At 55.7% G+C, this 12,670-nt stretch overlaps 1 protein-coding gene across 2 annotated transcripts in view; it reads right to left on the reverse strand.

Annotated features, from left to right (window-relative positions):
• The window catches only part of ACOT7 (acyl-CoA thioesterase 7), an 89,807-nt gene that overhangs the window by 47,217 nt on the left and 29,920 nt on the right, over window positions 1–12,670 (reverse strand). For both annotated transcript variants that reach the window (XM_003793227.3, XM_023515201.1), the window contains exons 3-5: window positions 9,758–9,914; window positions 5,323–5,414; window positions 546–660 (exon numbers count right to left, since the gene is read on the reverse strand). In XM_003793227.3, coding sequence (XP_003793275.1) covers window positions 546–660; window positions 5,323–5,414; window positions 9,758–9,914 — 364 coding nt within the window. The remainder of the gene's footprint in view (window positions 1–545; window positions 661–5,322; window positions 5,415–9,757; window positions 9,915–12,670) is intronic.

Genomic DNA, 12,670 nt, shown 5'->3' on the forward strand with positions numbered 1-12,670 from the left:
TGGCTGGCGCCTTAGCCGGTTGAGCTATAGGCGCCGAGCCTGTTGGTCTGGATTTTGGATGAACATTTTGTTAAAGCCAGACCACCCTGGACTTGAAGGCCAAAGGATGGGAGAATGAATGGAGCCAACTCTATAGTTAACCTGTGTACATTAGGGAGCCTGACGGCCCAGGAGCAGGGAACAGTCACCCCCATCAAACACCTGGACAGGTGACGGGGCAGAGATGACACCTGAGCCGCCACTGATGTTTTGTCCTTTCCTTTCTCCCCCTTTTTTGATGAGCTGGAAATCCTACCAAAGACAAGCTCCTGAGCAAACTCAAGACACAGATCCAGGAGAAACACTCTCTGTGTTTAGGCACCGTCCCTCTGCCCAGGTGGGGCCGGGTAAGGGGCTGTCCTGCAGAAACCAGAGAGGCCCTTCCAGGAGGGCAGCTCGCCACCTGGGAACCACGAGGAGGGCAACTGGCTGACCGCGTACCTCCTCTTCCAGGTGTCTGCTGTGGGAACGGCACTGGCTGGTGTGTGTCCATCCCCGGCTCTTACCTGGGTTCAGGACAGGCTGGACAATGTCCCCATTCCTCCACTTGGTCTCCATGCGCTCCAGTTTCTGGGCTTCATACCGCTTCCGGCCCTCCTCCTCCTGTTCCTGCCGGGAATACTGTGGGGAACACAGACAGGACAGTCAGCTTCGGGGGCTGTGGTCTCTCAGCCCAGGGCGTCAGGAGCCTGGTGCTCCCTAGCTTTTTGTAGCTAACATGCATCTAATATGATAAGAATACAGAGAAAGTGGGAACCCCATGCAGCCCCACTCCCCAGAGATAACCTGGGCCAAATGTTTGCTTTAGATCTTGCCTGGAACTGCTGTCATGCCGATGAATGTGTGGAAAGTCCTATAGTTAGTGCTGTATGTGGAGTATGAAAGTAACAGTGTGGGGCTGTTTCACCGCATCCATCCAAAACGTTGTGGAACTGATCCAGTACGTATGGGCACTGAGCTCATTCCCAGTTTTTCACTATTAAAGCCAAGATAGTATCGACAATCTTTAGCCACCTATAATCATTTGCATTGCCCCATTCCTTCCTAAGATTCCTTCCTGGACATAAAACTATGGAATCAAGGGACCTCCAGACAGGCAGCCCTGAGCAAGTGGGACCCCATGTGTCCTGCCACTGACCAGCCACCCTATTCACCCTTGGCCAATCCAGACGCTCCCCTCGGCACACCTGGCAAGGAATGGGCAGCAAGGCTGACACAGCCCCCTGAGGATCTCTGAAAGGGTCACAGGGCTTTTGACCCAAGAAAGTAAAAATAAACATGAATATCAAACCCAGCAGAGAGCCCAAGGACCCTAAGTCCTGGGGCAGGAGGGTGTGTGGCTTCTCTGACACAAAGCAATGGTCACTCACTGCCCCACTGTGGTCCCATCTCTAGGCCCAGAGCAGCACATGCCTTCCCCCAGTGTCCTCCCCCACAGGACCCCGCAGAAGGCCCTGTCCTATTCTGCCCCTGCTCTACAGGGCCCTTCTGACCACCTGCCTTTGGATCAGCCCACATTCCTTCATTCTAGGATGCTTCCGCCTGAGCCTGCAGGGAAGCCCTGGAGCTCAGGGCCCCTTAACCACACTTGGAAGCCCCTCAGACCCAAGTGAATTCATTTCAGGCACTGTTTAGACATTCTTTCAAAAGCTGTGGCTCAGCTCCAAACCTGTGTAGGCCTGAACACCTGTCCTCGGCTTCACCACCATTGTGTCCAGCTTGAGGACCTGCCCTCCAGAGAGGCCGCGAGGGGAGCTGAAGGGTTTGTTCACAGAAACAAAGTGTGAGGGGTGTCTGAAGTCGCAGAGCAGAACTCAGCCTTTCCTCAAATAAGCTTAATGTTCCCCTGTCCAAGTAATGGCTCCAAGGGGGAGTTATGTGCTGCCTTGGCCCAGAAAATTGATGACTGAAGTTGAGTGTCCTCAAGAAATGCCTTTTAAAGACATTTTGTTTTCCTTAAAAAGGAGCTGAGCCCTGGTCTAATGAACACCCTCATAGCGTCCAGCACACTCATCTGAGCTCTGTGGACACAAAGGGGGAGGCTGGGCCACAAAGGCAGCGGAGCCCAGCCTCCTACCAAGCACTGCCTTTCAATCCTGAACGAAACCACTGGGAAATCTTAACAAGGGCTGGCACCTAACCCCACCCCCGAGGGCTCATCAAACCCAGCTGAGGGGAAGCAGCAGCCAGCACGGCCTGACTGTAGCTGCCTGTAGGTCTACAGCCGTCTGTGAACCTCATAACTCAACACACATTTAGATTTGAAAAAAGCCAAAGCCCTCCCACAGCCACTCCATCCTCCCAGGGCCAAGACTGCCCCCAGCCACCATGGTGGCCTCCTCTTCCCATCACAGGGACACTTTCCGGCCCCCTGGGAATCCTGCAGCCTCTGCAAGGCTAGGGAGGAGGATGGAACAAGGAGACAAAGTACTGCGCCGAGAGCCGCTGCACGGGTTGGCCAGCAGCTCCCTTCCTCCAGGGAGACGCATAGCCAAGAATCCTCGCGAGCACGTGTCCTCGAGCTATCTACACGCCGCCACGCGCATGTTTATGTGTTATAAATGTACGTTTTCTTAAATAATTTACAGCTGAGAGAAGGTCGGCAGGAGGATGCTGGCGGGACACAGGAAGCCGTGTGGTCAGGATGCCAACAGATGAACATAAGTGCCCCCCACTCTGCCCCTGCGCCAGGGCAGGAAGCCGTGCCTCCCAGCATCCCTATGCAGGCCTCTGGCTAGGCCTTGACGTGCAAACCGCAGACTATTCCAAGTCAACAAAGGTTTATACTAGGTTGGCTGGTATGTGGGGGGAAGACAGGGTGAATACCTGCCAGCACAGTTGCAGCTGGAGCCAGGCAGCCCCTACCCGCAGTGCTCTCCTCCTCGGTTCAGAAGAATGGCTTGGACATACTCCTGAGGGCCAAGCTGGCATTTATGTCTCATCAAACCCCCATGCAAAGGGATGTGGGAGGGCACTAATTAGTAGGCAAGGAGAGCCAGGGACGGAGGGGTCATGCTGAGAGTGGCCCTGTCACTGAAGCAGCCCGGGTGGTCTGAAGCCACCCAACTCCTGCCCACTGGCCGAAGACCCAGCTGCTCAGCGCATTGGCCGTGATCAGGAACAAGGCAGTGGCAGCCGCCGCGTTCAGTTCAGGAACCTTCCTTCAGTAACACCTACTTCAGACGTGCCACACCATGTTGAAGCCAGACATAGGGCCTCTCAGAGATTCCAGAATTGTGTAAAATCTGAAAATTCAACTAGCTAAATAATTGCATTTGGGTATTTACAGGTGGCAAATTTAGCACCAAGGGCTCAGAGGGAAAGGCAATAGCAGGCATGGGTGCTGCTGTCACTTCTAAAGAGCTGCTGAGCTTTAACTTACTCCTGTTTCCTGGGCTTAAACCCCAAAGTTAGCGCTGCTTCAAATCACCCCATAGCTGGCACCTTGGTTGAGCAGGGAGGAGAGAGGAACAACCCAGGCAGAGCCAATGACACCCTGAGAAGCAGGGACACAGCAGGGGGAGTCGGGAGGGAGTATCTACCAGGAGCCTCAGAACGTGGACATTTCCAAGCAGAGTCTTTGCGGATGTAATTAGTTAGGATGAGAGTGAGAGGGCCCCTAACCCAATGGCTGGCATCATTGTAAGAAGGCCATGGTAGTTAGTTAGGATGAGTGAGAGGGCCCCTAACCCAATGGCTGGCGTCACTGTAAGAAGGCCATGGTAGTTAGTTAGGATGAGAGTGAGAGGGCCCCTAACCCAATGGCTGGCGTCATTGTAAGAAGGCCACGTAAAGACAGCAGCCAAGTGAAGCAGCCACGGGCAAGCAGCATGTGGAGCCACCAGAGGCCGAAGCGACCAGGTGAGATCCTGCCCCGGAGCCTCTGGAGGGTGCAGCCCTGCCCACACTTGACTTTAGACTTCTGGACTCTAGAGTGGCGAGAGAATCAGCTTCTTTGGAAAACCACCCAGTCTGTGGCACTGGTCACAGCAGCCCCAGGACACTGACTCAGGCAGAAGGTGTGGGGCCATCAGAATCTACACTCTGGTCCCTGCTCCCACCTGCACCCCCCAGGATACTAACTCAGGCAGGTGTGGGGCCATCAGAATCCACACCCTAACCCCTACTCCCACCTGCACCCCTCCCATGGAGTGGCAACTCCGCTGATGTTAACCAGGTGCTTGGTGGCACAACCACTCTGCTCTCACAAAACCAAAGGAGGCAGCCACCAACCCACCCTGCCCATTAAACTTGGAGAGGGCTCCCTTGTCACCTGGATTATCTTTTAAAAGTTTAGACCAAACAGCAGCTGGGGCCTAGGCAGGGTACCCGGTCAGACACTGGAGCTGGGGACATGAGGAGACGACAGGAAGCCAGTCTTAGGGAGTGACCCACAGTCTCACACCTGCAGTGCGGCAGGAGTGAGCCCCCTTCAGCCCCGGTACCCCGGAGCCACTGGGAGGGCCGGCTGTAAGCAAATGGACAGACTCCAGCTCCAGCTGACCTGCGCTCAGCTTTATTATTTCTAAACTGTGCCGTGTACATATCTCAGGTCTAGGAAAGACCAGCCTGCTGGGGCCGAGACTGCCAAGACCCAGAACCTGCTTCCCTCTTGGAAGTGCTCTGCCCGCAGGTGAAGCCTTCAGACCACAGTGGTTACACCTCGGGAGGAGCTACTCAGCCATCCTCGGGCTTTAGCAGTACAGAAGGAGGCGGCTAGGGAGCACTTTTAGGCAATGAACCAAATCCCTGTGTTCCCAGTATTTGCCCCCCAAGAATCTGCATGCCAGGTTTCCACAGGCCCACCTGCCAGAGCCTGCCTGCAGCGGGACCCCACGAGTGAACACAACCGACTGGGGCTGTGCAGAGGTGCTGCCGTCAGCAGTGACACTGAAAATGAGGGCAACCAGCAGGTGGGGGACAGACACCAGTAGGGATGAGGAGAGAGCAACAGCAAAGGCGCAAGCAAGGGACGTCCTCATAATTACTGTGCCAGGAGCTGAGGTAGCACCAGCCAGCAGGGCCTGGGGGCCTGCCGCCTTTTCTCTGCTCAGGAGTGTGACAGGAAGGTCCTACAGGGTGGAGGACGTCTACATCGGCAGGTTCTGTGCTATTGTGAGCATGCACTCCCACTGTGAATTAAACACAAACTACAGGACTCCATGCAGATCCCAAGGCCCCAGGGAGGCCCCAGAGGGCTCCTGCCTAGTGGCTGAGCCACAGGACAAGGTGACCCGGCCTCAGCTCCCTGCCCTGTAGAGAACAGTGAGAGGGTCACCTTACCACAACTGGAGGCACCTCCAGGACCTTGTCCACGTTCTTCAGTGACAGGGGCACGTACCACAGGGTGGCCTTGTTGGTCAGCTTTTTGGTACCTAAAGAGAAGAAAACCTCATGAGTGACGTGCTAGGATGAGGGCGGTTGGGGGCAGCTGGCAGCAGAAACACTGTCTCACCTGGACTGCCTCCTCTGGCCCCCGACTCCTGAGGCTGTAGCCCTCACCTGAGTGTGGACCAACAGGACCAGAGCCCCCCATGCCTGTGGGGAGAGGCCCGGTAGGGCTGATGCCCATCAGAAGGTGTGTCCCCTGGCTACTGGCACCAGTCCAGGACACTGGCCCTGCCCACCACTGCCCACTCCAGAGGCTGCTGGGAAGCCCTCTGGCCACCTGTTTTAAGCCGTGTGGTCCTGAGCTGCAGGTCTTCACAACACAGCCCCTTGGGCCACCAACTCCAGGCTCCATCTTCCTGGTATTCTGATTAAAGGGAGCCCAGTTATTTAAACATGTCAGAGCTTCTGCTGAACCTCCTGGACAAGGGGATGAACTGCCGACAGACCCCTGTAGCCTGTTGGGGCCACACTCCTCTGCTTCTCGCAGGCTTGAGTCTCCATCCACCGACCACAGTGGATGCTAAACATCAAACTCAGAAACGCCTGCTGAGGGCCCTGATCCCCAAGTGCTCAGACAAAAGTCTCCCAAGGAGCTTATCACCTGTTTAAACCCTGCCAAGAACTCCTGCCACACAGGCAGCCCAGACAGACACACAGCCCACGCAGATGAGTGCACCACGGAGGCTCAGGAGGCCACGGAGGCTGGGCCCGGGCGGAGGGAGGGGACATAGCCGGCGCCACCACAGCCAGGGAGCACAGAGAGCAGAGGCAGCTCTCAAAACCCCACCGTTGCCACCCAGGAACTTCCTTTCCCCATGCCAGAAGCTCAGGTTTGCTGGTGACTGACTTAACACTGCACTCTAGAAGCTTCCAAGTGCTGAGAGATGTGCTCCTTGGGCACCGACACAGCTGCAGAGCAAGAGGGACCCCCAGGGCCAGGGGCACCAGGCCTGAGACCTGGTGGTGCCAAACGATCCCCCAGCTCACTGGTCCATGTCGCTTACTGCAAGAACCCCAAAGCCCAGACAGGTTGGGGGGCTTCTACCAGGGTCACACGGCAACTCAGTGAAAGACTCCCAGGCCCTAGGCATTTCCAGGAAGTGTGTGCAAGGATGCCTTCAAAAAGTGGCTCCTTCAGCTTGGAAGATTCACAATCTAGAGTAGAACAGAGACACTGCGGAGAGGGAGAGGGACGGAGACAGGCAGGGAGCAGCCGGGCACCCTCCCTCACCCCTGGGGCTGCTCACTTCCTCAGTTTCCTGGAACCTGCCTTCCCAGGACAAAGTGCTTTTGTCCTCACTAAACAGGGCCCCAGGCTCCACATCAGGCCCCCAGGGGGTCAATTAAAAGGAGGCTGTTCCCCTCACCCCAGGAACACTCACCAGAACAATGGCTCCGGTGCTTGAGAACCACAGGCAAAAGATAGGAAAACATTTTCAATACTTTGACAGAGTGAATCTGACAACCTGCTTCTGGGAATAAAGATTTCCTGTTGGATTCGGCTAGAGCAGCCTGACAAGCCAGTTTCCATGGAAACCTGAGTGGCCCTCTAGACCTAAAGGAACACCATGGAACAAAATGAGGCAAACAGACTAATTACACTTTCTCCATCATTTAATAAAACCATCAAAAGACAACGGCAGCATTAAAAATATCTCTTTTAAAGTCTTAAGAGCTCCCAGCTATTTTGTGGAGCAATTCACAGCAATCATGTCCCAGTTAGCTTAATATTTTGACAGTTGCCGGAGATGAATGAGTCACCTCAAAGGCAGAAGGTTAGGTTGTCTGCCTGGGGCATGCTCGCTCAACCTCCTCGTGAGGGGCACAGCCTAGGGACCCAGCCTCCTGGGGTGCAGGAAGAACAGCCTCTCCCCCTCAGCCTCAGACCCCCATCCGCAAGTGCTCACAGTGGACCAGGCACTGCTCTTGGCATTGGGGGCGTTCTGCGTGCACCAGGCAGCCACAGCCGGGTCCCCATGAGCTCACATTCCAGTGTACACATGGGCAGAAAGAGACACACACAGAGAGAAAGGCCTGAGGGAGAGAGAAGAGAGACCCGCACAGATCCCAGCGTGCAGAGACCAAGAGGGAGACAGACACACACAGACAGGAGAAGTACACATACGGGTGACAGAGAGGACAGATGGGCGGCCACAGAGGACGTAGTGAGCTCTGGCCAAGGTGACCAAGATGTAGAGAGAAAAGGAGAAAAGAAGAAAAAAGCTTTAGCCCTCAGGACCCCAAGTCCCTCCGGCCCCAGGACACAGGGAAGAACGGGGCCAGGAGGGAGCCGCTGGGCCTCACTGTGGACCCTTGTGGAAGCTGCCTTGCCTGGCCGTGGACTTCTCTAAATCTGCCAATGGGTAACAACACCTGCCTGACACTGTCTCTGTCCCTGGGGCCGGAGTGCAGGCTCTATATGCCCCTCCTTCAGGGAAGGAGGCTGAGGGCCACGGCGCCTGAACACCCAGGGGACGTTTCTCTGCCACCCCCACCGGCAGAGCAAGGAGCCGCTGCCTCTCCACTCTTGCTCCCTAAAGCGCCAGACCCTTAAACACAGGTCGGGTCCCATGGTTCCCATCAGCTCCATCTCTCTGCACAGATGCCTGACTCTTCCTGACAGCCTCTGTGCTTTCATTCATCCATTCCTTCCTTCATGCACAGTCCTTCATTGATTCTGCATCTACCATGAGCCAGTGGAAGCCACCAGGGAAAGGAAGTTTGTAATCTGGAAGGTGGGAATCCTCAACCTCAGCACTCCTGACCTTTGGGCCGGCTCCCTGTTGTGTGAAGAGTGGGTCCTAACCATCTAAAAGTCTGAGACTGCCTCCCTGCCTCTCTTCCCACCCCAAACAGCACAGTGTCCTTCTGTCCCCTGGGGTGTCCTCTTAGGCTGTGGCTTCCGTGGGAGGGACTCAGTGAAGCAGGCCCCTCCTACCACTGCTGAAGCCAGGGACTCCCACGGTAAGAAGATGGTGCTGCTGAGACGTCCGCCTGCCCTGAGTGTACTTCATCTTCATCTGCTGCTGAGAAGCAGCAGACAGCAGCGGCCATCCCCCTCTGCAGGACGGGGAGAGGCTCCATCCCCAGCACAGCCCAGGAAAGGAAGGGCTGGGCCACCCAGGGAGATGACAGGACCCCACGGCCTCTAACTCAGAGACCCCAGCCCACACTGAGCCTTTCCTTCATGGTGGGCTGCCGTTTCCCACGGGGGAGAGTACCCAGGCACCCCCTCCCATGCCACAGCCTAAGACTATCTAAGGGTCCCTCTGATGGAAGAGGTGACTGCCGTGCACTGGGCATGGAAGCACAGAGACAGGCTGACGGCCCCCGCCCAGGGCCTCACTCAGCTAAATCATGCACCGCGTTCGTTGTAGCTGGGCTGACATGACCATTCTAATCACTGAGCCCACTGAGGTCATCAGAATGTTCCAGAGGAATAAGTGCTTGCTCCTGCCCCACCAGGGGAAGAAGACTGGAGCCCCTTAGGCAGCTCTGAGCCAGCATTCTACAGGGCAGCCACCACCAGGAAGGGGGAAGGGAAGAGGAAGAAACACTGGTCCAGCCCCTCCTCTGCAGGAGCCGATGGGGACCTGGGACTGTGCTGGGAGGTGGCAGCGAGAGGGCCAGAGGGCAGGCGAGGAGGCCTGCCTTCCCCGTCACCAGCCTGGGTATAAAAAGAAGCTCGAGCATGTGAGAACTGGAGCCAGCCTCTCCTGCAGCGCCCAGTGGGAAGGGGAAAAGAGGTTTCCATGGTTACCACGGCCAAGGAGAATATTCAGATGAAACCAGAGGCAAAGGTTGGCCCAGTGAGCTTCTCTCTAAGCCTGGTATCTAGGGCCCAGGGGAGTGGGGCGAGGGGCCATGGGCAGGTCCCCAAGGAGTGGGCAGTGTTCTCTGCAGGGCCAATGTCTCACTGTGCTCAGAGAGGGCAAGCAGGGCGAGAGACAGCAGAGGGGCCAGAGGGCAGATGGTACGCTCCAAACTGCACCCGCCCGTGCCCACCCCTGCCAGACCGGCTGGTCACAGGAGGACAGGGAGGGCAGCAATTATACACCCAGGACAGGAGTCACCATTGAGGGGCACACTATGTGTGTGACCTCGGGCTCATTAATTAACCTGTCTGTGTCCCTTTCAAGGGTAAGAGAAGTACCTGCTTGCAGGATGGTGGTGGGAGGAGAAGGAAGTCATTCTGGAAAGGGGACCAGCCCCTCCAGCAGCATAAGCCCTGACAGAGGTGAGCGGTGTGCTGCCACCGCCATTATGTCATTATGGCTGTTGTCACTGCTGCTGCCAGCCAGGAAGGCATGGCGACATCTGCGGTTACCTGTGAGGATGCTTTCAGACATCACGTTGACCTGGACTTCCACAGAGTGTTTGGAGGTGTAGGTGATCTCCGCGCTGACGTGAGCCACCTCGCCGATGCACACGGGTGACAGGAAGTCGGTGCGCTCCACTCGGGCCAGGGCGGCCACACAGCGCTCCTGCGAAGACCAGAGACAGCCATCAGCCTGGCCCGGCCTGCCCGCCCTAACCCCAGAGACACTTCCTGTAAAGAGAAAGGAACGTATTTCACAGACACCACACATTCCTAAATGCAGAAACACAGGCATCGAATTGCTGAAGAGGAGTCTCTGAGTGGTGGGATTACCACTGGCCTTTTTCTAATTTCCCTACAATAAACCTGTATTACTTCCATAATAAAAAGCAAAAAAAAAAAAAAAAAAGCATACGTACTCATGGAAAATTTGGGAAATACAAAACCATAGGAAGAGGAGGAGCAACACTCCGCCCCTCCAAAGATAAGCGGTGACTGTTTGGGGATCTTTCTTCCAGGCTTTCCCCTCCTTCCCCAGCTTTGTGTCCTTTCCCACAGTGTTGTCCAAAACCCAGACACTTTCACATTTTTATCTTTCCCGCTTAATATGGGAAAAATAATCTGCCTGTGTTGTGACGTGCCCTTTGAAGTCACTGTTCTTTTTTTATTATTTAGACTTTATTTATCCTTCAATAGGCAACCCATTTTCAAAAAATAGCCGGGCGTTGCAGTAGGCGCCTATGGTCCCAGCTACTCGGGAGGCTGAGGCAGGAGAATCACCTAAGCCCAGGAGTTGGAAGTTGCTGTGAGCTATGATGCTACGGCACTCTACCGAGGGCAACATAGTGAGACTCTGTCTCTTAAAAAAAAAAAAAAAAAATTCAAAGGAACTAAAGTGCCTCCAGGTCTCTGCTACCTCATCTCCAGCAGCCCAGGAGCCTGCATAGCCTGAGCTGCCAGTGCCCCCGTCTGGGCAGATGCTGTGCCTCCACCGTGCAGGGCACGTGAGCCAGGCTGCCTCACAGGCCCCGCTTCTCCCTTACCTGCCTCCAAGCCCTTCCTCTGCAGGCACCGGCCTCAGTACCTCGGGCCACCGGAGTGACACACCACAGGCTGAGTGGCTTATGCACAACAGAAACATCTCACAGTTCTGGAGGCTGGGAAGTCCAACACCAGGGGGCTGGCAGCCTCGGTGTCTGGGTCATGTGTCCCCACACAGTGGAAGGGACAGGGGTCTCTCGGGGGCTCCTTTCACGAGAGTGCTAGTCCCATCAGGAAGGTTCCACCCTCCTGACCTAGTCACCCCCTAAGGCCCCACTTCCTAAGGTCGTTCACTGCCTTGGGGTCAGGATTTCAGCGTATGATCATTCTAACTATAGCCCCGCAAGACGAACTTTCTCATCCTTTTCCGTGATTTTCTTTTCATGACACTCCAGGGGAGTCATTTTTGATGCCCAAACAGAACAGAATATTCTTTTTGTTAAGAGATTTGAGCCAACCTCAGTCGGTTCTTACTAGGGACAATTCTGTCATACACCCTTTCACGCGAAGCGTTTTCTGCATTTGGGGTCACTAACATTCTTGGGTCCACACAAACTTTATGGACACCCTGTATGTTTCCAAAGTGCTCTTCAAAAGGACCGCAGGGACTGACCAGCACCAAGAACCCCCTTATTCTTCACCTTTGCTGACAGAATGACAAAAGATGGGACTCATGTTTGCACAGTGGGAAATGAGTCTCATCTTCCAAACAGGGCGCTTGGTCCTGCTACGACTCTCTACCGACACAATCGCCTTTCCTGTGACAGCGGGACCTGAGGTGCTCACTGGCAAGTCCTGGGCGGGGGGCGTGAGGGGAGCAGGTGAGGAGAGGCCGTCTATGGGGCCTCGGCCAGCTCCGGCATCACCTGCCCAGGTGATCCACAAAGCCCGCTCTGCACATGGCGAGGAGGTGGCAGTCGGTTCTGCCCTGGTGTGTGTCTGCTGGGCTGCCAGGGCCTGCTGCCTTCATGACACCAACATGGGGCCCTCCCTCTAGCACAAGGACTCACCAGGTATGTGGCAAACATGCACATTGCTAGACCCACCGCAAGCTCAGAACCTGCCTCTGGAGGTGTGGCCGGGAAGCCTCAACCTTACCCCTCTCCCAGCAGATTCTCAGGGCTCAGGAGACTCTGTGACCATGTCTAAGGCTATAAATGTCCTAGGACAGGTCTCAAGTGAGGCAACTGGGGCAGGGCAGGAAATGGGTGCAGCTGAGAAAGTTTTAGAACTAAGCTGGCAAGGTCAGCTTGGGGTTTCCTAGTTTGAAGGGGCTTGTCCCTCACCCCACCCATGGCAGCGCCACAGCTGCTAAAGAATTTCAGCTTTCACCCTAGAAACTTACGTGGCTCTGGCGCCATCCACTGGCCAAAAGCTGAAAAGCCGACAGGGCCAGGCAGGGCCCAGGGACACCCGCCACCACTCACCCCCTGCATCTGGCGACCGACTTCCGGGATCATCAGAGCACTGTTTACCAACCCCCAAACCAGAATAAAGCTAAGTATGTCCACTGGAGAGCGGTTAGGGGAAATCACAACACAGATACACCCACACAGACACACACAGGCCCACGTGTGTAAAGTTTCTGGTGACACTGGCTTCACATCCCCTGCCTCCCAGCTTGTGACTGACTCGCTAGCTGAGACTGTCTCTGTACCCCTGAATCCCAGATGGGCCTCAGCCTCTGAAGCTCCTCATTTGTGGCACTGGGTGTGCAGTGGGGAGTGCACCAGAGGGGCCCTGGCTGGGGGACGTGGGGATATAAGGGACGGGGCCATTTCAGATGAGGCCACATTAGCTATTAGCTGAGACGGAATGAGGCAGGAAATGGTGGGAGTGTCAGCAGGCAGGTAGAGGCAAGAGTGGCCACCAAGGCCACTG

This window comes from Otolemur garnettii, unplaced genomic scaffold, assembly GCF_000181295.1.
Source record: "Otolemur garnettii isolate 467f Iridium unplaced genomic scaffold, OtoGar3 scaffold00067, whole genome shotgun sequence".
Lineage (NCBI taxonomy): Eukaryota > Metazoa > Chordata > Mammalia > Primates > Galagidae > Otolemur > Otolemur garnettii.